The sequence below is a fragment of the Perna viridis genome, chromosome 11 (assembly GCF_037379345.1).
Source record: "Perna viridis isolate PV_CMFRI_1.1 ecotype Kerala chromosome 11, ASM3737934v1, whole genome shotgun sequence".
NCBI classification, from domain to species: Eukaryota; Metazoa; Mollusca; class Bivalvia; order Mytilida; family Mytilidae; genus Perna; species Perna viridis.
In genome coordinates, this window is record NC_142455.1 from 19114017 (window position 1) to 19141310 (window position 27294).

Genomic DNA, 27294 nt, shown 5'->3' on the forward strand with positions numbered 1-27294 from the left:
TTGAGTTACAGATTACACAAGTAAGTACTGCACACAACAAAGTGACAAAAATGAAGGATTTTTTTTTATCAAACTTCTCATTAATAAAAACTGCCCATCTTTAATATGTTTCTAAACACTGTGCACATCCATACTACCTTTTTTCAAACTAAATAAACATGTTTTGGGATCCAATACAGAAAAAAAAACAGATAACAATGATCTCTTACTTCCATAACAAACTGTCCTGTGTAGGTTCCTGTCATGGTTGAACTTTGACCTGCTGCTAATATTCCAACTCCCCATATATACAAAGCTGCAGCACCATACTGACATCCTAAAAATATCCCCTAAAACAAAACAATGGCATGCATTCTTGTCAATCAGAGAATCCTTGGTACTGTGATGTCATTAATATTAATGGGTTCACAGTTCTGTGATTCAAATAATCCCTGATGGGTCCACAGTCTGTGACTCAAATAATCCCTGATGGGTCCACAGTCTGTGACTCAAATAAACCCTAACTTTTGACATTTTGATTAAGCATCAAATCTTAATTTGGATACTAGAAATCAAATTATAAGGATTGTCTCAAATTTTTTAGCAAGTTATACTTGTATAACCAACTTTGGGTCAATTTAAGTAATTAAAATATCTCATAACTTGGTCAAAAAATCAAAAACAATCCTGAAATGTTTTCATATTTTAATAACACATGAAAAATATGAAAGATGTGCTAATCATGACCAGAAAGGAAATTTGTATTTTTTTACATATAAAACAATTGAAATATTACTTTGTTTTCAAAAACCACATGAAATATACATGTTTTTCATTTTGTAAGTTATACATCTCATTGAAGAAACTCTGTGAAACATTGTTATTTATTGACAAACAGTGTGTGAAGCAAAAAATATTTTTTTTACGTTTTAATACAGATTCACATCGTAGGTAACAATACATACCCCTCTAAAAATATCAACAGAAACATCAGTCACCTAAAAATTACAGATCTTAGTTACAATAAGCAGAACATATAAGGTAATATGTAGGTTCTGGGAATTTATATTCACAAAAATACAGCAAATCAGTACATGAATTCAAGACTTGCAGTGAGATATAAGCATAATAATTTTCAATTTCAAATGTGTTTTTTTTTAATTTCACTAATCTAATAAAATGAAAAATCAAGTGTAAACTTTTTTTTTACCGGTAATATAAATTTCAGTTATATATATTTTTTTGTTTTTTCTTTAAAAATTTAAATGATAAAATTATATTTTTATATATACTCACATTAAAAACATCAGCATGAGGGCTTCCAGCCTTTAAACATTTACTGAACTGAAAACAAATTAAAAGCTTTCTAATCAGGCAAATCAGTCAAAAATGTTGTAAAAATAAGACAGAGGCATTTCCTGCCATAATGGAAATACTGTTTGTTTAACATCATTTTAAAGAATTTTTCAAAAGGCAGTGCTTGTGTTCCATTCTGTTTTTTGTTATTGTTTTTTGTGTTTTTTTTGGGGGGGGAGGGGGGGGGGTCCTTTATGAATTTGTGATCTACTAAAGTTTAATTTTTTATCAATAAATACAATCCTATCTACATGTAAACTATTAATCATCAAGGTAGAGCATACCTAATATTTTTAGTGTATACATGTAGATTATCCTCAATTTTCTTGAAGAAGTCCTTGAATGAGCATACAATTAAATTTTATTAACAAAACATAGGTCACTGAACTTAATTTTGAGTCTAAAATATGGGTCAATGTTTACAACATTTTATATAGATTCCGTAGGAAATTTTCACAAATTTGCAAACAATTAAAACATTGGTAAATAAAATTCTGACATTCTTTAATATTAAAAAAAAAAACAGGGGGGGGGGAGGTCACCTGACTTTTTCTTGCAATATTTAAAAAGAACCTTTAATTCCCATTACATTTAAAAACATTTTCCTGCCAATTATTTCCTCCCTTGAAATTAATGCTTGTAATTTTACCATATAGAGTTTTATGTCAAAAATTCTTTTTTGAAGACAATTTTTTTTACACCTTTTCAAATATTATTTGCTTAATAAATACTAGAATTATAAATACATTAATTAGTTACTATTGAAGAAATATGGATACAATGGTCAGTGTTCATTTGAAGAATAGCTTCACGTACAAATATAATGAGACCACTGACAATGCTAGTGCTTACATGTACTTTTGGAAACAAAGAGAAACTCATACAAGCAGTAAATGTAGGAGTGCATGTTCAATTAACTTACTATTTGTTGAGAAGTTTGTCCGTAAAACCCCTCTGCGAACACCGATGTAACAAAAACATTTATCACAAATGAGACAAGTAAAGCTATTGCAGCTTCTATAAAGAAATATTTGTTGGCCTCTCTAACATCTTCCTTCTTGCTCCTGTCAATGTCTCTTGACTGGAAATAAGATTAAAATCAATTAGTTATATGTTCATCCTTGAAGTGTTGAATTTCCTGGCACAACACCAAATGGAAAACAGTATTGATTCATAGACATAGCAACATATACAGTCAAAACTGTCAAATGTATTATCGAAGTTATGCAACAGTACCAAAATACTAAAACTTAAGTAACAGTCTTTGTAAGAATCATGCAAAATCTGAAAAAATGTGATACACCCCAAAAAAGGCTATACATTTTTATTTTTGTAATTAAGTAGTCTTATGGGTCTAAACTATGAAATGTGCAATTATTCAAATCTGCCTGCTCTTAGGAGATATCAGAATTTAAAATCCAATAGATTCTATTGTATTTGAGTGTCATTTACAGGGTTTTCTCCTTCAATTTTGAAATCTACAGAGCATTCTATATAAGTTTTACCTCCTAAGAGCACGGGTTATATGAAAAACTGACTGTTAATTTCTGATTACTATGGCAATTCAAACAAAATATCAAAATAAAAATATGTAGGCCTTTTACCTATGAATCACATTTTGCATAATTCTTAGCTGGAGTGCTCTCTCTCTCTCTCTCTCTCTCTCTCTCTCTCTCTCTCTCTCTCTCTCTCTCTCTCTCTCTCTATATATATATATATATATATATATATATATATATATATATTAAGACTAACCTGATTTGTATCTTACCTTGACCAATGCAGAATGTAGGTATATATTATGAGGCATAATAATAGCACCAATAATTCCTACAGCTTGCAGGATTTGTTTTGATCCACAGCCAGCACATCCTGGTACAAACATACCTTTAAGCACTGACCCTTGGTCAGGGGCAACAACTATATACTGAAATATAACAGACCTTAATTAACTGACCCCTAGTCATGGGCAACAACTGTGTACTGAAATATAACAGACCTTAATTAACCGACCCGTGATGAGAGTACTGTATTAAAACAATAAACAAACCTTGAAAACTGAACCCTAGTTAGAGTGAAAACTATGCATTGAATCATAACAATAAACAGAATTTTAAGCACTGACCCCTGGTCCAGGGCAACAACTGTGTACTGAAGTATTAGACATTTCAGTACTTATAACACTGGTGCATGAACATACTGGCACAATCACATACCAAACTATGTACCTTGACCAATCTATGTTCCTCGAAGAAAGGGAATTTACAATTAAGGATTAAATTATATTACCCTGGCCACTTCGATATGGAGGCTTCTTCAAAATAAAATAAAATAAGATAAAATGTCAAATAATGACAGGAAGAAGCATTAATGACCAACATCTCTGACTGAGGACAGGCACATGTCTACAGAGGAGTTTAACTAGTGTAAACCTCAGTAAGCAATGGTCAAACTGTTGAAGTTAAGTAATGTCAATATTACAACACAGCAACAAAATTTCACTATAACGTCTTTCATGAAATCAAACAAATATTACCTCATAACCAAAGGAAACAGCCATCACAGTGATTAGGAATGTGAAGAAAAATTCCAATTTACGTAAACCAAACTTGTCTAAAAATAGGAATGTGAAAGTGTCGAATATGGTGATTAGTACTCCAGCATACAATGGTATTCTGAAAAAGATGTCAATAATATTATACAAACTATGCTGTAAAAAAAGCCAACAAGGGCTTCCTTCTTTTACTTTGCTAAATTTATGATGAGACAGATAGTTTTTCAATAAATGATATTATAAATATAAGAAACAGCCCATTTCTTAATGCAATAAGATTATCATTGGGCCATTTTTTACATTCTTTGTAAAGATGAAGGTTTTTGAATGAATCATATTTAGTTGGAATGTTATCATGGCAAATGACCCCCTTCAATCCAAATCCCTGGTTGTTTAAATCTATGGAAGTATCATCAATAAAAGAATCAAAAGAAATTGGCTGATTTTATGACAAAGTTTTAGGTCAATGAAAAAATTTAGAACCAACCATAATTTATTTTCATAAATTAAGTAATCTGGAATTTTCTGGTGTCAGACAAGTTCCAATTTTAGTGACATTGAATATTCAAGAGGAAAAAATACATTTGTACATGGCATATATACATGTACAAATAGTTCTTCGGTCAAATTTGATTGAAGTCCTACCTGCCATTAGAAAGCAGAAAGAATGCTATGGCTGTTCCAATCACCTCCTGCATGTCTGATCCTGTGAAGGCAAAGAAATTCATAGAAAACATGCTTAAAATATTTTATGCAGGTTTTTCAATTTTTGTATTATTCTACATAATTTCTGCTGGTAGGAGAAATACTTGGGTCATTCACATAAGATCAAAAACAAAATATCTAAGGTATTTATGTAAAAATAAAAAAAAGCAAGACCTTCAGTTGTAAGAAGTTAAAAACTATATTTCTAGTCTTAAATGTCCGACATTTGTCTGAGCAAGTGTCTGAGCACAAAGACAACATGAATGACGACAGCACCATACCATTATACCACCACAATTTTTTTGCAGCCTCATTAAAATAAGGTCTTATGCATACACAACCTACCTATAATTGCAATTTCTATCATAACCCAAAGAATGATTCTGGGCACCTTGCTGTAATACTTGAAGCAGATTTCTGCCAGATGGGAACCAGTCACCACTCCAAGTCTAGCTGCCAGCCTCTGCATCAACAACCCAAGAAATGTGGCTGATAACAATACCCATAGTAACTGAAACATAAGATTGATTAGTGACAGTTTTCAGTTAAGACGAATAGTTACACAGTGAGCTTGATAGGGCATGATGTTTTAAATTCACAACACCACAGTGGATTTGAGACTGTCATTTGAAATTGCTTATACCCTTTAGTTGCTCAAAATGAAGACTTATAATTACCACACATGTAGAATATGAACCATAACATAGCTAGCACTATACTAGTATTTGGTTTAGATCTCCAAGAAGCCTATACTTTACACAAAGAGAGGAAATGTCTAATTTCAGTATTCTCCCCAAGACAAATATAGCAATTGGTTTTTATTACATCATTTTTTACCAATGCACTTTTTGAAATCAATTTTAGTTAGAATGCACTGTAAGTATCACACTTTATTTTTAGGATAATGCCTTACTAAATGTGCTAAGCTATTTCAAATTCTGGACACTGACTCTGTTGCTGCAAAGTGTGATTTATACCTCTGATTATTTGAGGAACTTGGTATGAACTGTGAATATTGATTTATTCAAATGAGTGTAATCATGTGCCTTCTTTTACATTGGACTCCAAACCATCAATGTTTTTTTTTTTAAAGAATGAAAACATAAATATTCTTAAATAACGTGAAAACATTTATAACATCTTCTGTACTACATATCATTATCAATATTTCAGAGAAAAATCTTTGCTTAATTTGGCTTTAAGTTCAGCTTTTTCAAAAAAAAATGTTCTAGCAAATGGTGGAGACCTTAAGTTAAACACAAACTACCTATGGAAAATATTTAAAATTGTAGTCCTTACGTGTACAATGTACATATATTAATGGTTTATTAATCATTAGAATACATGCCCATATTAAGATACAACTTCATATCAATGCAATAAAAAATTCTACCAGTAAAGTATGATTTCTCCCCATTCATGACTCACTTCTTCCTTTCACATGTTTCACCCATGGAAGGAGAAATCATTTCTCCTATTCACTGAATCCTAGATTATAGCCTGTTCATGCAACATCTCATGATCTGAATTTCATAACTAGGATTTTGGTCTCACTGTTCATAACTTTCATTTCAGTAAACATGACAATTTACAGGACAACTAGATTCATAATTTATTGTTTGCCATGAGACTCTATCCATTCTCTGATCATTCCTTCAAAAATCCTAAACAACTTTCTGAGCAACTTTTGTACATGTACTAACCCTAAACTTTGCTACAGCACCAGCCTGTAAATCTGATTCAATATTACCAGGATCTAGGTAGGCAATACTCATTAAAAACCCTGGTCCAGTGAAGGCCCATAACTTCCTAAAGCTGAATACAGACTGCAAAAAAAAAGCATTTCAACAAAATAGACCATTATGTCTTAACTGCAGGGTAGTCAATGAACTGGTGTGACATGAACTTCTATATGGTAGGGAAAGGGGTAGAATTTTCTTTGCAGAAGTATAAAATAAGCATGCACAATTAGTACCCTGGAGACCGATAGGACACCCAAAAAGGTAGTCAAGGATGTTAAAAACCCCTCAGACTACTCAGCAGTTAAGACAAAATAATCTATGATGCAACACAGTTCCACAAATACTATTAACAAACATGAAATAAAGATTAAACAACCTATGTTTGGGATGTTTCAATTCTTACAATAACATACACATGTAAACACAAGCTCTTAAGTTTGTGTGAAGTATCCCAAAAGAAATTTTAAGCCCATACCTGTGGAACTTCTGGAATGTGGATCTTTTGGTCAAAGTATGTAGATGCTACTGAGGTAAATTCCTGTTTCTTTTCAGCAGGAGAAGCTCTATTCTCTTGAGCATTGTTAGTGTTTTCATCCTCCGTGTCATGCTGTATGGCTGACATGGTCTATATCCACTTCTGTGATTGAAACAAAATCAAATATAAACAGATTGATTTTTTATTATGTCAATAAAAATGTCATTGAAATTAAGCATTAAAGATAGCACAGAGGTAAAACATTTTAGTTTATAGTAAATATAAAAAACTTATTTTTCAGTAAATAAGAGTGCTGTCAATGAACATATTTTTTCTTAAATTAAATGGTGGAATCTGTGAGAATCAGGCAAAACTGAAACTCAGAAAAAACATCTACATGTATTTAAAAATTATTGGCACATAGTCTATGGCCTATTGGAGACAAGTTGACAGAAAAGTGAGTTCAAAGTTATTGAAAAGTGAGTAATCTAACTTTGATGATGTTCATATAATTCATACCTGAAATTAATGATACTTAAAATAGAAAATGAATGCCATTTCTGCATTTGAGATAACATTATGAAATAGATTTTATTTTTTTCTACAATGATTCACCCACTTCCTCATTCTAAAACAGAATAGCAGTTAAATACTAAAAAATGGAGAAAAAACCTTTTTGATATATGGTATGATATAAATATCTGATTTGTTGTTCATGTTTACACAATGTATGTATATGTCATGTATGAAAAATTCTTACCTGCCAGCAGATGTGGATATAATTAATGTTGGAGCAAAAAATTGCCTAGTTCAGTGATGCTACATGTATCTTTCCTTCTTATTGAGTCAGCCTGCAATTAAATAGACAGTTAAAGTTTATTATAATTCATTACACACATTTTGTGTCTGTATCAGCTCTTTTCACTTGACTACAGACAGACAGACATCACAGAGATATTCATTTGTTTGTAAGACTGGTGCATCTACCTTATGTTTATACCATGCAAAGGGAGAAAACCTAAAACACAGGCTAAAAAAAGTGACAAATTAAATCCTGTAATACTTGATGGGCAGACAGTATTTATGATGTTTCATGACTTATATATAACAAAGAAGGGTCATGTGAGTGTTGACTCATTCACAACAAGATATACTTAAACACTTAAGACAGAGTTCAATATCCAAAGCAATCCAAGTACATCCTATAATATAAGGTAATGGACTTCACAATGTGTATTTCACTCAATGGCTCAGAAGCAAAAGCAGGGTCAATTTGTTATCCATTAAATGGTGTAATCTGTCATACTGACACAGGAAAGATCACCATTTGACTCAGTCTTGAGAAAAACACCTTTATTTTGTGACAATAACCATAACAATATAGATAAATATTTTTTTCCTGCACTGTTACATGACCAGCCCTATAAGAATCACATGACCTAACATGATCTAATGCATCACATTTTCTTGACTTGTCCAATGCATGGAAATAAATCCATTTCAACAGTTTATTTTGTATCAGACTAACGCAATCGGGCACATTTAACAATGTCAATCAGTTAATATATTTCTACAAGCAGAAAAAAAAACAATCACTGGTACATTTTTTGCAAGTTATCACTGGAAGTGGCAGGGATAAAAAATTTTCGGAAAAATACCCAAATGATTTCAATACTAAAGTTTACAGACACCAAGAATAACATCTTGGCCACAGAATTACACTACCAAATTATCATTATACTGAAAGATAAGTTACAAAAATGCTGATCATTGAATCGTACACTCAAACTTTTATCACTCTTCTTTACCACAGTATCGATTCCATGATTTTCTATGCATCACATTTGGCAGTGTATGAGCATGATAAGTGGCTGCTTTGCTCCTTTCCTTAATTGATGATTTTCATGAATGTAACAGAAGTATTTGTGAGATGGCAAGATGCACAAGACTTGATAAATTGCCTCACCTCATTAATTACAAGTATTGAAATGGTTCAAACATCACAATTAATAGATAAAATAAATGCTGGGAGACTTTAAAAGATACATTTGTAACAATTGTCTCACTTACACATAACACATTCAAGTTTTCTTTTTACAGTGTCATCAATGTCTGACAATTTAATTATCAAGATCAGGATGTGGAGGTCATGGCTATTATCTGATGGAGAGACTGTTGATTTGGAAGAGCCAGCAACTTATGGGCTCTCATCACTTTAGTATATTAAGTAACTTTGGAATCTATTGATTTAGGTTCAGATTGAACAGCTTAACATGACATACTGGTTTTGTTAGGAGTGTTAGGATAGTTTTTATTTCTAGCTGATGAAATAACACTCATTTAGGTTGTAACAATACATAATGATAATGGTACTAACCATTTGAATTTTTGTTCATGTTAAATTGAGTGGTAAACCGAATAATTTGTAATAGATGTATTTCCAATTGGACACCTTTGATGAAAATAAGATATTTCCCCTTAGTTTACTTACTGAATTCTCCTTCAACTTAATGATTAATGATGTCACATTTTAAAATTAATTACATGTATATTGTTTCATTGACATCAAAATGTTATTTCGAGACAAATTTGGGGTAATTCTGTGCAAAATGACGAGTGTGAATTCATGCATATCATGTGATGACATACGTGTATCAGATACTGGAGGTAGAGATTCTATTCTGGCAAGAACTGCAACAGAGGAGGTAGAGATTCTAGTCTGATTTTCACATTGAAGTTGCTTTCCCTCATCCACATTGAAAAAATAAATGTGTAGGTGAGTACATTCCTGATGAACCCTTGTTGACAAATATATACAGGTGCTGGTGAAGTCTATACACAAGTGTGGTGACTTCAAGTAGCATGTGCGGTTAAAAACAGGAGACGACATCCACTGATCTGGTGCAAGTCCTGTTTTGAAGCTCTCAAGAGTCTGGATTGTGACCAAGTTGGCTGGGAGCTGGTTCAAAAGTCTAATACCAGATGGGAAGAAGAAGCATCTGTAGATATCTGTTCAACAGTAAGGTATGATGTATCTGAGAGGGCGACCCCTGATGCTCAGGTTTGCAGGATGGAGATATGTTGCTGATGGGATATCAACAAGGTTGTGTGTTATTCTATACATCATAATAAGCTTTGAATTAGTTCTCCTCTGTTGCAGTTCTTGCCAGGCAAGGTTGATGATCAACTGGCTGGTGGTTCTGTAGTCACTGTTGACATATCTACGTGTACATGTAGAGCTCTGCCCTTCTTTGTACTTCTATTAGGTAGATGTTTTGGTTGTGTGAGGATCCCATACTGGAGGATTGTTCATACTAGGGTCTTGTAACATTGTGGTTTAATGTCTCTTGGTAGGCTTGATGTGTTACACACCAAGAAGCTTAAGCTGTTGTTTGCTTTCTTCGTTCTGACATTGACATGGTTGTTCCAAGAGAGTGTTTCATAGATGGTGACACCCAGGTATTGGCCTATCTTTACAAATGATAGGTTTTGCCTTTGGATGTTGTAGGTGGTATTAATTGGTGTTGTTTTGCTGGTGATCTTGAGTACCTCACATTTAGATGGGTTGAAGGACAATTCTGACAGTCCTATTCCCACTGTTCTAGATTCAGTAGGTCCTCTTGTAGTACGGCAGCATCACTAGGTGTTTTGATTTCTCTGTACAAGAGGCTGACACCAGGATTTTACTCTCTCTGGCAGGTCATTGATATATATCAAGAGATGAGGGCCCAGTACAGATCACTGTGGGACTCCAGAGGTGCCAGATTTTGAAAATGAAGAGTGGCCATAAATTATGACACTTTGGCTTTGTTCTTCTAAGAAGCTTAGAATCCACTTCTTCACCTCCCCACAGATACCATAGTGGTCAACCTTGAGAAGGAGGCGTTGGTGAGGCACTTTGTCAAAGGCTTTGCTGAAGTCTGGCAAAACCGCTAATATTTGTTCACCTGCATCTATGCCAGTTGCAAGATCCTCTACAGTGAGGATCAATTGTGATTCACAGGATCTTCTTTTCCTGAAGCCATGCTGTTGGTCTGCAAAGATGTTGTGTTGTCAAGATGTTTCATGGCTTGACTGTGGACTATGTGTTCCATTGTTTTGCAACAAACAGATGTTAGTGAAATTGGTCTGTAGTTAGCAGGGTCAGTCCTTTTTCCTATTTTAAGGATTGTAGTTACTAGGGCTTGCTTCCAGTAATTTGCTCCAGCACCCTGGGTTAAAGATGCTTGGTACATCAGGATAAGCACTGGCGATATTTTTATGGCCATGTCTTTTAAGAATTTAGTTGGAATGTTGTCATGGAACCTTGTGCTTAAAGTGGGTCAAAATTGGTGTAATACTAAGTCTTCCATGTCTTGATTTGGCTCAGTTCTCATGATTGGAGTTTTGGAACGGTCTTCAATAGTATAGACACTGCTGAATTGACTGTTCATTATAGTTGCTTTGGTTTTGAGGTCGCTATGGCTTGTACCATTTTTCTTCAGAAGAGTTTAATTCATATATAATTCGGCTTCATTGACAGTTTGACAGTTTTGAATTGAGACATTCATCCTTAGGCAAACAGATTTACCAAATCTTTACTAAAAACACAATAACATGGTGTTAAATACATTAAACTTGTCTTAAACATCTAATTACCTTCAACTGTCATTCCAATCGTCTGATCGGTTCCACTTTCCACAAATTATCACGTGCGTTGATTTCCCTTAGAACTCTCTTACGTAGAGGAAGAGAAAGTTTATAACGTTCAATCCGAACACATTGGCGCATAAACATATTCTAACAGAAAAATGCCCACAGATGGTAAAAAGGCGTCACACAGTATGGGTAACAAAGGCGAACTCGATAAGAAGGTTAGGCCTCATGCATTTCTAAGATTGTTTTTGGCCTTGATTGAATTTTTCGTTTTCAAGGTTCAAAATTGGCAAAAGAAAAAATATGACAACACACTACTGTTTGGATCACTGGCATTTGAAAAAAAAATCGTCCATACACAGACGTAAGACTTTGTTTGAAGTGTTTCTTTAAGTGTTTTTGTATTTTGGAAAAAAAAAAGATCTATTTTCTGTCATTACTATGAGACAGGTGAACGTGAAACCTGGATTGCTGGACGTGGAAAGCTCCCGAAGAAACATAAATTCATACCACCTTTCATTTCTTTCTGATATACATTTTGAACTGTCCTGATGCATCTGAGTAATACACACTCTGAATTGGTATGGTCCAAAATGTCTTTGGGCAGATGTATGCAGCAATGGTATAAATTTAGGTAGCTATCTACAATGTATATAATTTCCTCTGACCCTGCAACCTTCCTCTTTTCATTTGGATATTGATATGCCAGGTCTAGGTCAGAACGATGTGCTATACAAAAAGTTGGGGATTTAGCAGTACCGCGGAGTACTGCCCTTCAACCACTTGTAACGACTTTCAAGTTGAAATTGTGCATGTCAAACCACAAGATTTCCAAGAGAGACCCTGTTTTATTGACATTTTGAACTGTAATAGAGAGTAGGCGGAGCTTGTTACTTTTGGAACAGAACGGAGCAAAAATGATTTTTAAAACTGGAATCTAATAGAATATTTCAAAATTCTGCTGAAAAATTATGTGTCCACTACCCTTCAGTTTTCGAAAGTAACAAGCTCCGCCAATCAAAAAACTCTTCATCTGGTCAAAGGTAAACACAATCATGGCCATGTGCATGTGGCTATATACAAGCTTCACAGCCCTGTTTAACCATGTATTACATTCAGAAACAAACTTACTTAATAACAGAATAAATTAAATCCAATTAACAATGATTATCCTATCAGGAAATGTCTAAACACTTCGAAATGAAAGAATTTTAAAAAAAATAGATGACATTTGTTTACACTTTTGCCATGTGACTTTTTTGGTGGGAAAATTGGTAAATAAATATAATGGGGATTCCCAAAATCTAATTAAGGAAATACTATTCAGATATCAAGATAATTAAACAGGTACACAATGAATGGTCCATGGTACATAATGTAGTTTGCTAGAAATTTTATCACTTGAAAAAAAGAATCAAGTTAGTAGAAAATATTTTTAAAAAAATCAAATTATATTGTAAGATAAATTAGACCGTAAAAGACAAAGGTGAACATGTTTTAAAATCAGGGACTATATGAGAAAAGTAATATTAAGTACTTGATAGAAATATAACACCTTTTTGTGGGGTAGTACTTTATTATTTAGCATATGAAAAGTGACATACCAGAGATAAAAACCTCACTCAGCTTTACATTTCCATCAAGAGTGTAAGTTACAAATGGAGAGGTTATTTTGATGAATTGACGAAGATAATTCATCAATGGATTTATATTGTCATATTTTGAAAAAAAATATTTAATTTTTTTTTTTTGGAACACTTTGGCTCTAATTTCTGAAAATTGGCAACAAAAAATGGCAGCTGGCAATTTTTCTGGTGACAGAATTTTTGAAGCCAGAACAGCCCCTGGATATTGATGCTTTTTCTGGCCATGATAAGATCAAAGTTGACAATGTTGATAGTACAACCATCTACACTCCCTTAGCAGTGATTGTCCAACCCTTATTTTCATAATTTTGGGTTTCGAATTTCGACCCCATTTGCAAAGAAAAATACTGGACAAATTTCCCAAATTTGTCTGCTAAAATTCCCAATTGTGACTTGAAGCATTTTCACATACATGTAGATTAAACATAAATAAAGTAGAGGTTTGTAAGCTGTAGAAAATCCTCTCTGTCCACTCCACTGTATCAAATTTGTCCTGAAGAGACCATCTCCTGGACTTCAATTCAATTGAAACTATAAGTCCTCATCAGGGATTTTAATTAGAAATCATTTTTAGATACATGTATTTTATAAAAATCATTTCCCCGGTACATTCTTCTTCTCAAAAACAGAAGGAAAATAATTTGTATTTTGTATGAGTCTCACTTGACACTGAAATTGTCTCTTCTTTAATTAGTAATTTAATCACTTGTGTCTATTTGTCTTTCAGTAGTAATTCTCATTTGTAGTTATTAGGGTAGGGACATGGCACTATACAATGTAAATAAAATTTAAAAATTATACGTGTTTCTCTTCATTTGTGCTAGTATATAGAGTCTTTCTGTACAGTTTGACACTCTTTTCAATCTTGCATGAAAAGGTAGGTTATGTTTTTGTACAGATTATTTATTTGCTTTATTCAGTCCCAGTTATTAAATTGTGAAACAACTCTGAACTCATAATAATTTTAATGTCATTACTATGCAGTTTATTTAGTGTGCACCATGTGATTTTTGTTATTTTTCATAGACAGAAAAAAATAACATTCATTCTTCCAATGAGTTCTTCTATTGCAGATTACATTGAATGTACTCTGACTTTAAATTTGTACCCTTACAATAAATTATTTTATTTTTTGTAGGTTGAAGAATTTAGAGAGAAATTCAAAACAGATGTAAGTGCACATCTTTTAGAAGTGTAGCTTTTTAGAAGATAATGACTCAAAGTAGAGATACATTTTCTCAGAATTGTTTTCCTCAAACATGTATGCAAAATGTATGCTAATGAGTTTTGATTATTTACTAACTTTCCAGTAGTCATTTATGAACTTTTTGAAATACTCATCTTAACCAAAAACCAAAGTTGACATGGTCTTGTTCTTCATGACACAAATGAAATCTTTGTATTAAAATGAAAAATAGGTGATCATTATTATTCTTCATATGTACATGTACATGTATATTATTCATATTCATTCAAATTTTATATTTTAGGGAGATCATCTTGTACACAATGTTTTTCCAAGCAAAATTTTAGAACTTGAAGAACTTTACCAGGTAAGTACATTGAATTCTAAATTTTGAACAGGTATATAAAATAACCTGTATTGTAGCAGTTAACATATGTAAAACATGAAGTGTAAGCCGACACAAACCAGATTTTTTCATGCAATTTGTTCAAAAATAAGAAACATTACCGTATATACTCAAGTATAAGTTGTTCTGCTTATAAGTTGAACCCCCCTCCTTTTTAGTCTTGGAGGGAGTTATGCCAATTTGATTATCATACATTTTACCGAGGATTGGATGGGAGATATAGATCAATGTCCTTTTTCTTGGAGAATGTGAGCTAGTTTTCCTAATCCTGACAAGATATTTAAATGGGGAATATTAAAGATAGTCCCATACTATTGCAAATAAAACATAATTTGCTAGTACATTTACTGAGGTAAAAATGTAGAAAAAGTTTCATGCAGAGTATCTAATCCAGGAGCGGATTCCGAGATGCGGATCCGGCAAACACTCCTCCGTTGAAATTTGAAGATATTTTTTTTGTATGAAATCATGATTGATTGTTGTCCATTTGCAAAAAAAATATCTATGCAGGGGTCGCGCTGGGCTTTTTTGACAGGAAGTTTATCAGCAAAGGATATTCTAATTAAACAATTATGTTGACACCTGGTCAGAGTTAATTGACCATGACCAATTTATGACTGAAGGCAATTACTGGTAATTAGACTAGGCTATCGTGACTGGCAATATCTTCATGGGAGGTGTCAATCAAATGTAAATATATTATTGAGCCAATCAAAACTCTCATCATCAGGTCAAAGGGAAACACAATTATGGCCATGTGCACGTGGCTACATACAAGCTTCACAGCCCTGTGATACATTCAGAAACAGACTTACCTAATAACAGAATAAATCAAATTCAATTAACAATGATTATCTCATCAGGAAGTGTCTAAACACTTCAAAATGAAAGAACTGATAAAAGAAAATGGATGACATTTGTTTACACTTTTGCCATGTGACTTTTTGGCGGGAAAATCGGTAAACAAATAGAATGGGGATTCCCAAAATCTGATTAAGGAAATACTACTCAGATATCAAAATAATTATACAGGGACACAATTTATGGTCTATGGTACAAAATGTAGTTTGCTAGAAATTTTATCACTTGAAAAAAAGAATCAAGTTTGTTAAAAATCAAATTATATTGTAAGGTAAATTAGACCATAAATGACAATGGTGAACATGTTATAAAATCAGGGACTATATGAGAATAGTTATATAAAGTCCTTGATAGAAATAAAATACCTGTTTCTGGAGTAATACTTTATTATTATATGCATATGAAAGTGACAGACTAGAGCTAAAAACCTGCATTATACATGCATCAAGAGTGAATCTAGGTACATCCATGCATGTCATGAATCGAGAAGTTATTTTGATGCATTCACCAAGATGATTCATCAGTAGACTTAATACTATCATATTTTGGCACCCTTTGGCTCTAATTTCGGAAAGTTGGCGCAAAAAATGGCAGCTGGCAATTTTTCTGGCGACAGAATTTTGGAAGCCAGAGCAGCCCCTGCTATGCAGTACCAGAGAAGGAACACTAGAAAAATACCTAAGTTTGTCGTAAAAGGCAACTAAATAGTGCTTAGAACCCTAGCCAGGGGCTAGGGTGCTCTGCCCACAGAGCAACTGGGTTGTGTGCCCAGGTGATGGACTGGGGTACCCCTAGCGTGTTACATGCTGGTGTTGTCAGGCTATAATACGGAAAATCGTAGTGGTGCACCATGTTGGGAAAGATGCCACGTTCCTCGCACGTTAAAAATCCCCACTGTGGTATTCTCCCGGAGTAGGAACCTTAGGGCTCCACCACAGGAGGCTAAATTGCCTGACCCTACCCACTTCTCCCTATTTCCAGTGGCAATCAAAATTTCTCGACCCCATTATCCTTTTGTCCCATCCCATTTTTCATTTCATCATAATTTCATGTTCATTTTATCATCCAGTTCATGTTCATCGTCTGAATATAGCTGAAATATTGCTGCTCGGGTGTTAAACTCCAACAAACAAACAAATAGACATCATCAACCATAGTGATACATTCTTTCAAAACTTCAAACCTACTATTCTCTTTATCAGTAATCTGGTGGATTTAGTAAGTATCAGCAAAAAAAGAATGAAGTGTCAACAATAGGACAATTCAGATACCGTACATTAATATCCAAGTACATGTACATGGCAGAAACGTGAATACAGAAAACCGTGGTCTACATACTCAATGAAGTGAACAGAATAAAGTATAATTATTTATAAAAACTGAAGATAACAAGACATCACACTCTAACTAAGGCACGAACCAAAAAAAAAAAAAACCCAAAGAAATGCATTATACAATGTATTTGTTATACAATACTCCTTCCTGTAATTACATGTATTTTTATTGTTTACTTCTTGAAACTTATATTATACTTTCAGCATGTTTTTTTTTCTGTTTATACATGTACATGTATGTACCAAGCAAATTTAAAGCCAAATTACAGCAATGTCATATTCTTATCATTGATTCCATTATATCTGTTTTAAATCATTTTATAGTCACTACAAGTACAAGAAGCACCAACATACCACACAGATCTAAACATACCTGTTCCTGATCCTGTATTGTTCTACCACAATGATACCTCAGAGGTTAGTGATTTTACAGATCTGTACCAGTGGGCCATTGAGCCTTGTATAAAATGCACAATATGAATTCCTCGTGTTAATGATGCTCATTGAAATTAAAATTTAAAATGCCAACTATATTTCAGGGTCCAGTTTCATAAAATATCTGAAATTGAGATTTTCCTCAAATCCTTCCTCAACTCAAATTTTGACCAGATAACTTAAATTGAAGATTTGAGAAAAAACACAGGACTTGAAGAAATTCTCAACTTAAGATTTTTTTATTAAACTCAAGCCAGGAATTCTGCATGATGTTTTACATCAGTTTGCAACAAGAAGCATTTTTGTTGTGATGTAACATAACTCTTTTATATAGGGTATGTAAGACTCATCACATGAATCTGATGTTCCATGAGAATTGGTCCTAGTCTACAATTCAGATGCATTGAGGATTGCCATTTCCTGAGCATTTAGTTTAGTATTAAAAGCAAAACCTCTTTTTTTGTGTGAAAATACCAATAAAAAATCACAAACATCTAGATTTATAAGATAAAAATGTTAGGAAAAGCACAAATAAAAGATTTTGCATTGTAATGCAGTGCTTCAGGACAATAAGATGCAGATCAGTCTTCAGATTTCAATACATTCTACATCAGAAATTCTGGAAAGGAAAGTGAAACTACTGTAGTACAAGACTTGCAAACCTTATTATTAGGAATTTCATTTTTGAGATAATATCTTGGAGGGGATCAGAAAGATAACATGTAAAAAGAAAAAGTTAAAATCATTATATTATTCATAATTACTATTGTTTCATAGTTATTCCTTGGTTACTCATCTCCAGACTTTTTTGTTGGTAGTGTGGAACCTTGAATGCAATGATCTCTTTGAATGGACTTAAAGTTTGATCAAATGATTTAATTGTTCAACTTGCTATTATTTAAGTATCATGTTGACAGAATCCTTGTCCAGCAGTTTAATCCTGTCACCCTTTGTTTGATTAACTAAGTTGTAAACTAAAGGAATGTTCTCCCTTTATAGCCAGAGTGCCACCTGCTTTGATTTCTTCCAACTTTCCATAACTATTCAAGGTTGTTGAAAAAATGAAGAGTGGCACACTTGGGGTTTGTGCCACTTTCCCATAAATTTAAATAATAAAAAGTAGCAATGGTAGCGGAATTTTTTATTTTGACTCGATGAAAGAAATTATCACATCAGTTTGCAATAAGCATACGCCAATTACCCGCATAGGGATCCCCATCTTTTGGAAGCCAATGAAATTATCTTTTACCGTGAAGTTGCAGTGACGGAAAATTTGTACTTGCAACGGTTACTGTGAATCATATTTTGTAAACAAATACAAATGAAATATGGTACATGCACAACAATATCCCAAATCTTTTTGAAAACATTTATCCTGAAATGGTATAATAAATCAGTGTGGTATACTTTTCTAAAGCCACAATTAAGTTTTGTTGCATTCTTACATGTACATATAAATCGTCTGAATAAAAATAATGTAGAAAAACCATGGTGCTCTCACCAGTTATGTAGCTGCTGTTAATCTTGTGTTGTAAACTAGTTACTATCAAGTACTATTTCAAAATAAAACAAAGCACAAAGATGTAAACCAGATAACTGACAATGTTTATCATTCTTTAGACTTTGAGCAATTCCTACAATATACATGGGAGTGACTTTATTTTACGGTGAATTGTCAAAATTGTAACTCACCATTATAGAATTCATATAATCCTTAAAAATATCCTGATAGTAATGCACAACAGATGTTAACAAATTAATCCCCCTGACACACATGCTAATTTTTGACTGGACTGTATCACAAATTATGACCATCAGTAGTCATCCCATTAAAATAGTCCCTATTTAAGTAATGCTTTTGGGTAATATTTTTAACATATTTCAGATAACGAGCATCATTTTCTTTCATAAAGAGCGAATTACCAATGCAGTAAAAGACATTTTGTTTTAGATAGTGTCTTCATCACGGTTAATATCAGGGTTCTCCCTAGCGGGCTGATCTGATATGAACCATGATAATCATTATCAAAAACGAAATGCAAATTATTCCTATAATACCATGTCAGTAATTTATGATTTTAGGTTTCAGTTTATTGACTAATATTAATTTCATTTTCAGCCTGAACGGAAAAGAAAGAAAGTGGAACATAATGCAGAAAACAATGTAGAAGATATATCTGGTAAGTCATTATACCCCCGGCAAACAAAAGTTTGTTGGGTATATGGGAATCACCCCATCTGTCTGTCTGTCCATCTATCCTTCCATCTATCCACATTTCTTGTAAGCGCACTTCCTCCTAAACCTCTCAAGTGGTTTTGATGAAATTTTATAGGAAGGTTGGGTAGCATATCTAGATGTGCATTTAGGAATATCATTACTTTTGGAGGACTCCCAGGGTTCGACATTAACGGTTGCCCGATTGCCCGGGGCAAGTAAATTGCCGGTCTGGGCAAGTAAAAACGACATCAAAGTTGCCCGACTGGGCAAGTGAAAAAAATATGTGCCCAAATTACATTATTTCTGATCATCGCAGCTCTAAAACATCGAAAATTACTTCTGTATAGTTCGCCGTTCTTCCCGACCTTGCTGACCTAGATTATCATTGGATAGTTTTCTGATTTTCCCTTTGCCAAAAATAGATCGTATGATATTAATGTCGACCAATCGGATGCGTCCAATTGTACATCTATTTTCGTTATCCAATTGAACATCGCGATTTATTTATTGAATTTCTTACTTTGGAAAACTGTAAGAAATCTGTATCGAAAACTTCGAAAAATATGAGAGAAAAAGAGAAATAAAATTCTATTGAAGATAGTTATTGTTGTCCATTTGTTAAACTAAAGATGTGAAATAAAAACTCCTCACATGAATACTTGTAATTTCTTTGCTTCTTGTTTTACCCCTTATTCCCGCAAAAAATATGACGGCTTTTCGATTTATTTGGCTTGCAATTAATCAATTCTCCCCAAGTGTCGAGGCAGTAAACACTATATAGTGACACAAAGTTCCGGGCAAGTATTTCAATATTTCGGGCAAGTGAATCACATATGTCACTTGCCCGACTGGACAAGTGAATATAAAAGTTAACGTCGAACCCTGACTCCAAAAGGAGTTATCCTAATTAAGGCACATGTTAACATTTTGTAAGCATCATTCTTTCTGAAACACTCAAGGGATTTTATGTCATTTTATAGGAAGGTTTGATATCATATGTAGATATGCATGAAGGTATGTAATTACTGTTGGAGGACCCCAAAAGGAGAGAATCCAATTTAAGGGTTTTACATGTTAAAACCTTGTTAACCCAACTCTTACTAGACTGCTCAAGGGCTTTGAATGAAATTTAAAGCATGGTTGGGCATCATATGTAGATGTGCATGAAAGAATATAATTGGTAGTATCACAACTTCTGCCAGAAAGAATGAAATTTTGTCTGGCATTGCCTTTGGACAGACACACATTTTGACATGACTGTAAAAGGTTATACAAATGTAGGTGGAAAACTGAATTATAACATGTATAAATACATGTATCATATTTTAGCACAACTTCCTTTGTGTTAACTTTTATTGTAACTGATCTCAAAATCAATTTGTGTCTTCTTTAGTAATGTAAATTCATCAAAATCTATTTTAAAACAGCAAAATATAGGATTGAGAACCAATTTTTAGAACCAACTACTGTGCGCAAGCTCACTAGAGAATGCCCCTGCTTTAAATGAACTTAAATATTAAACCCTATTATCTCACTTTATAGTCAATAGTAATTTTAGACCCTTTTTTTGGTATATGTTTATGATGCAACTGCCATTTTTAACAAAAGAGAATGATATAGGTAATTTTGAACCTTTATTCCAAAATTACATAAAAAAAGAAACCTTTGAATGTGATTTCAGGTACTAAAGTTCAAATATTGCCAAATGGACCAGTACCCACCAATAAGAAATTATGTGGACTAGCAGAGAAAATCAAGCCTTACATCATGGAGTTGATAGACCATGCAAATGTGGTATGTAAATATAGAACAAAGACAAAGTTGGGTATTTTTAGTATACATGTACATTTTACAAACACTTGGCTCATGTCAAAAATTTTTGTAGACCTCTATCACTCATGACACAGCATCATGTAATAAATTTTATTCATTTACTCATTCTGACATCATAAAAAGTAGTTTTGTATTGATGACAAGTTAACCTGTATCACCGAGGATGTATCGAACAACAAAAATTTAACATTCTTTTGCACACAAAATGGTTAAATAATTAACCTTTTTATTCCCCCTCAAACAAGGTGGGATGTTAAATTAGCACATTTAGATGTGCATATGGTAAGGAATTTATATTTGAACAAAAATTGTACAGATGATGAATGCTCGAACTTAGATACTTTTCAGCAACTTTGGTTAGGTGGAAAAAAATATTGTGTCAGACAAAATAACAGTAAATTTGCAGTCATATTCTGTTATTGTGTTGTCAACAAAAATATAGTACTGATTGCTGTTTGGAGTTTGGTGTTTTAGAAATGGCAGCAAATTGTGTGTCAAAAGTGCTTAGTCTATTCGCCTTAAAATTTGTGTTCAATATGAATCATAGTGCATGTATGTCCATATAAATCCCCTAATGTGCAGGGTTCAACAGGCTGCTGCAGGGAGTATTAGTCCCATAAGGGGCAATATCTAGTAATTTATTACTTTCTGGAAAATACAATATGTTTTATTTAAGCTTACTGCTTTTATTTTTTGGGAAATTCAAGAGTTAGATAAATTGTACAAATTTTCATGTTTTCCACATGTTTCTGTTCCATTGTATTTATGGTTTATGAGAATGAAATATCTGTATCTGTATAATTACAGCTTAAGATGTGGATCACGCTATTGATACCTAAAATAGAAGATGGTAACAACTTTGGAGTGTCTGTACAGGTAAACTGATGAATTTAGTACTCCCTGAAAGGCATTACAATATTTAAATAATTGATGATTTTTTAATAATATTGAATATTTTTCAGGAGTACTAATTCATTATTGAAGGACTTCTAGAAAAGTGATCCCATCTAGATTGATTTTTTGTCAAAGTCAGGATTATAATGATAATCTATTTATTATTATTTAGTCAATGGTGATTACACTGATTACATATTTTGCATCCTTTTTACATATATTATCTAATGATAAGTTTCTTCTTGCTGTAATGCTGATAACAAGAATATCAATAAAGAAATTTAAAAAAAAAGTCAATGTTTTACTGCTTATCCAAAAAAAAAACCCAAAAAACTGGCTATCAAATCAGCCTTTGTTAAAATTGTAAAATTGTAGAAAATCAACAAATTATATTGCAGTATGCTAATGTTTATTTATCAATGTAGGAAGATGCCCTAGGTGAAGCCAGACAAGTTGAGAGTGAAGCTGCCTCATATCTTGACCAAATATCTAGATATTATATAACCAGGGCTAAATTAGTGTCGAAAGTTGCTAAATATCCTCATTTGGTAAGAATTTGAGAATGTTGTCAAGAAGATTTCCTTATAACACTTTCTTTCAGTGCATGCTCAGTTATGTTCATATGATGGCTAATACAAGTAGTTATGATTTAAAAGGCACACATCTCACCTTTAATGATCTACTGTAATTACTCAGCGTTTTTGTTTTCCAAAATTTCACAATCTGTAATCATTTACAAAAATAAGTACATGTGAATAAATATATATTATGTGTTTAGCATGTGGTACGTTTCAATATAATATGAACTAAGATACTCCAGAAAATGTTTGGAACCACTAGCTTTTTTAGATAAGTTCAATTACAGTATTTGTTTTATTTTCTAATTAAAAATTTGTTCGAAAGATATGTTTTTTTCATTTCTAACATTTTTGGTTAACATTTTGGTTGTGAGAACAAATTGCATTATGTTTTTTTCATTCATTAAAAGATTTTCATTGATATTATAAAGGACCAAAAACATTATGTGAAAACGACTTGGTAAAGTTAAAAAATCGTGGTTTTTGTCAAAAAAATTTGCAATAAAAATTCAGGAATGTTCCCACTCATTTCAATGCTTTTACTTGAAGGCTTAACCATAATCTTCCTGAATATTGCATAGGGTCACCAAGTAAGTGTGAATTTATATAGTCCCAGTCCATGATTAATGGTGAATGAGTACACACTTATGGACTGCCATGAATTAATTTTTTTTTTCAGTAAACATTTGAAACTTGGCAGACTTTATTGTTATAAATTGTTCCTTCTTTAATGGAAAGTTCCTATTTAATCTTTAACAGGATGACTACAGACAAGCAGTGAGAGAATTAGATGAAAAGGAATACATCAGTATACGTCTCATTACATGTGAATTAAGAAATCATTACGTAAGTTTGTAGGAAAGTAATAGAAATGTCTGCCAAATGTAGGGGAGAAATAGAAATGCCTGCCAATGAAATATTTCTCGTAGAGCTTTGTAAGTTGTAGGCATTTATAAATGTTTACTAACTTCCTCCAATAAGGAAATTTATGAGGGCTTTCAATGATTTTTATCTTGTTTAACTTGGAAATTGAAACTGTACCAATACATGAACAATGTATAAAGAAAATAACTATCTAAAAAAAAACTTTTAAGCCATGAAAGTTTTCACTTCTAGAAAAGAGTCATCAGATAGAACTACTTTAATTGATAGAAGGCCAAATATTATGTATCAACATAACCAAACAATCAAGTATCTCTTACACTTGGTGGTAGCAACGGAAATTTTATCTATCTTCCTTTTTATATCCTGCCATGAGATGTGGTGAGGTATTATTCGACACTGCCTGAAAATGTCTGTCCCCCAGAGGTTTATTTTGGAACTTTGTACAGTTATTTACCACCACAAAATACAGATTAAGATATTTTTTCAGTAAAATACAACATGTAGATTTTGAGGTTATTTTGAAAATTTTGCCATCCCCCTTTTTTCACCGTTGCGTGAAAGGGTTTCACATAATGTTGCATTAATGCCCTTTTTAAATCTTTCTAGGCTTTTCATTACAGGATTGAACAACTATTTTCGGTTGTTCATGCATGTATGAGCGGATCTCCGAGCTCTCAAACTAAAAGAACGGCCTTTGGCCATTCATGTAATGTTTGGGAGTGGAGAGATCCACTTATACATGCATGAACGACCAAAAATAGCTGTTCAATCCTTATAACTCTATCCGACAGTCAAAGTTACCCTCTGAGAGCCTCAGTCAGTTATATTGATACACTGTGTTTATGTTTACGCTTCAATACACACGCATTCCTTTGCACACGTATGGGAGTACAGACGAATATTTACACATAATTGGCTGCACAATGACAGTGAAGGCGGTATGGACAAAGTGATAGTTGGCATAGAAAAATGCGAGATGTAAACAATTCAACAGGAATATAATTTTTAAGGAATTACAACAAGGAAGAAGGAAAATTACAATAAGGTGTTTTCAAGGGTTCAGTCATGACTCCGTTATAAGTTTCTTTCCCCGCGCTGAAAATTACTCTCTATAAACAAACTTGACTGGTAAAATCAATGTGCATGTAATGAACTATTCTTATGGCTATATTATGCCCTTCAGTTTGTTGCCACACTCTTTCAAAATACACGGCTGCCATATTGGTTTCAAGTTGACTGGCGTTCATGCATGTATGATCGATCTGGCGAAGTTCATGCATGTATGAACTTTCCCTCAACAATGTTCTCGACCAATCAAAAACGGCTATAAGCATGAAGATTCTCATGAGTAGCGTTATAGAGATATTAATTTAAAAAAAACTCTTTATCCTGCATCCTACTTATATACAATACTTAACTCTTAAATACGTATTTCTGTTTTTGTAGGCAAGCCTTCATGATGTTATCTTGAAAAACATGGACAAAATCAAGAAGCCCAGATCTGTCAATGCCCAACATTTGTACTAGGTTTTTAAGGGTTCATCAAAAATGGTGCAGGACATTCCTATGTTTTACATGATGTAGGTCTTACTTAAAAAAGAAAAAATATGCTGTAATAAATAAAAAGGAATTTCTAAATTGTAAATGAAATATTAAGTGCATACATTTTGTTTTCAGTTTCAGTCGTTTTTAATTGCAATACATACATATTAACGTATTATTAGAGCTTGTGGCATTCAGTACTGTGTATTACATTATTAGATATTTATTTTTTTGGTGATTCAGTCAAGTTCCTCTTGTTTGTTTCTAGTCACAAAAATCATGACATTTTGTTTTCATAACTGCTCCTTCAAAATCTTATTCTGACTATGTTTAAAACACATTATCAAATATTTTTTCAGGGTGTTAATTTGGCACTACAGGTGTCAAATATGAGGTTTTTTCATTTATTTTAATCCATTTAAAGAATCTTAGAATTCATGAAGTCTTGTCTTTCTATGAATTTACATCAAAAGTGACAAAACATTAGGATTTGAACATGAATTGTAATTTAGTTGAAAGATGTATTTTTTTTTATTTGGGACACAATTTGTCTGCTGCATCTTTAAAAAAAAATAGCAGTGAAATAAAATTTTATTGATTTTTACCATTTTTTTAATATTCATGAAGAAAATATTTGTTTCTTATAAAAAGTTGAGTAAAGGTACTGACATGAATACATTAAGCTTAGAATTGACTTCTAAGAATATTTTTTTTTTTGAATGGGTGTTTCAATGAAGGTTAAATTATTTTGAATTACATTTTACTGTAAATTGTTTTACCTCATTCATTCATCTGAGAATCATTTATGTTTATAATAAAATTATCTCATGACATGTCAGAATGTACATATTTCTCATAACAATAAATATTGTTGCAGACATGCTTCTTCATTTTAGTTCCTTAAAGTTGTGATGGGGTGTCCTTCTTTCTGTTTGTCACATTTTTAGCACTTGAAAATGAACTTTATTGAGCTGGTTTTGACCAAAGTTTGCAAGTTGCTTTTGTGAAGATCCTGATTTGCTTTCCTTGTTTTGTTTTTTGTCAGGATGTGTTGTAAAAGATGTATATATATGTATAAATGTAATCACTCTGATTTTTTAATTAGAACAGAATGGAAAAAAAACTTTGCACAAAAATTACTGGTAAGTATTTTCTTCAATCCTACTTTTCTAATAATATTAAATTTGTTTAAAACTTAAAATTTGAAATTGAAGAAGGCTTAAGGACTTGAGTGTGATCTCATTTCAATACTCTTTACTCAATGAAGCAGAATCCTGGGGACAATCACACATTGATAATCCAAATATAACCCCCATTGTAAACTGGCTGCTATTTAAATGCAAACAAAAAATTATATGTAACAAAAAAAGAATGGTAGATTATTGATATTTGATTTGTTTTTTGTCAATTTTTTTTGTTTTTCATTTTTGATAATCCAAATATAACCCCCATTGTAAACTGGCTGCTATTTAAATGCAAACAAAAAATTATATGAAACAAAAAAAAGAATGGTAGATTATTGATATTTGATTTGTTAAAAGATAACTATTTGAATTTGAGAAAATGACAGCCAGACAAAAAGATGTTTATTCAAAACAAAACAAAAATCTTATCTGCCATGTTTTTACCTATGCCTGTCCCACGAATTTGATCAGCTTAGAAATCATTCAATGCAAATATTTAAATTAGGAATACTGTTTTAACATCATGAGATGTACCAGATATAAAGTTTATAGGATGGGGATCACAACATTCACATCTTCCTGATTTTTTTAATTTTCAGTGTGGCAGTGATATACATGTTAAAGACACATTTCTTTTTATATAAGAATTAGACAAAGCCTACTTAACTCGGGCAAATCTATAATACAGAACATATGTTGTTAAGTACTGAACAATATGTTCCCACAAGACAATAAACTATTGATTCTCATTAATGCAGAAAATCAGCAACTATCTGTTTAAAAAAATAAAAGAAATACAAAAATATAGTAACTGTACTAGTTAAAAGTCTTGGAAAACTTTCCTTT

At 32.6% G+C, this 27294-nt stretch overlaps 2 protein-coding genes across 4 annotated transcripts in view; one reads left to right on the top strand and one right to left on the bottom strand.

Moving 5' to 3' along the window:
• Positions 1-11532, bottom strand: part of LOC148603232 (natural resistance-associated macrophage protein 2-like) — a 26467-nt gene extending 14935 nt beyond the window's left edge. For 2 of the 3 annotated variants that reach the window (XM_088553700.1, XM_088553702.1), the window contains exons 1-12: positions 11450-11532; positions 7572-7662; positions 6812-6973; positions 6298-6420; positions 4940-5105; positions 4535-4595; positions 3872-4010; positions 3107-3262; positions 2258-2416; positions 1276-1323; positions 945-977; positions 210-329 (exon numbers count right to left, since the gene is read on the bottom strand). In XM_088553700.1, the coding sequence (XP_088409826.1) occupies positions 210-329; positions 945-977; positions 1276-1323; positions 2258-2416; positions 3107-3262; positions 3872-4010; positions 4535-4595; positions 4940-5105; positions 6298-6420; positions 6812-6958 (1152 nt within the window). In that variant the 5' untranslated portion in view covers positions 6959-6973; positions 7572-7662; positions 11450-11532. Of the gene's footprint in view, positions 1-209; positions 330-944; positions 978-1275; positions 1324-2257; positions 2417-3106; positions 3263-3871; positions 4011-4534; positions 4596-4939; positions 5106-6297; positions 6421-6811; positions 6974-7571; positions 7663-7798; positions 7888-11449 lie in introns of those variants that run through there. The other variant, XM_088553701.1, reaches the window with a different exon arrangement.
• On the top strand, positions 11518-26142 carry LOC148603233 (proteasome activator complex subunit 3-like). The gene is made up of 10 exons (XM_088553704.1): positions 11518-11664; positions 14231-14263; positions 14583-14645; positions 17204-17296; positions 19434-19494; positions 21214-21326; positions 22173-22241; positions 22685-22807; positions 23597-23683; positions 25169-26142. Exons 1-10 carry the CDS (start codon positions 11602-11604, stop codon positions 25247-25249), a joined length of 786 nt encoding a protein of 261 aa, XP_088409830.1. The 5' UTR covers positions 11518-11601; the 3' UTR covers positions 25250-26142.
• The last annotated feature ends 1152 nt before the right edge of the window (positions 26143-27294 follow it).

What these genes read in the sequence shown, in the direction of transcription:
- LOC148603233 (XM_088553704.1), top strand. Translation starts at nt 11,602, where the DNA reads ATGCCCACAGATGGTAAAAAGGCGTCACACAGTATGGGTAACAAAGGC. An exon ending in AAGGCGAACTCGATAAGAAG is followed by an intron (nt 11,665 to 14,230) that starts GTTAGGCCTCAT and finishes TATTTTTTGTAG; the next exon opens with GTTGAAGAATTTAGAGAGAA. An exon ending in CAATGTAGAAGATATATCTG is followed by an intron (nt 19,495 to 21,213) that starts GTAAGTCATTAT and finishes ATGTGATTTCAG; the next exon opens with GTACTAAAGTTCAAATATTG.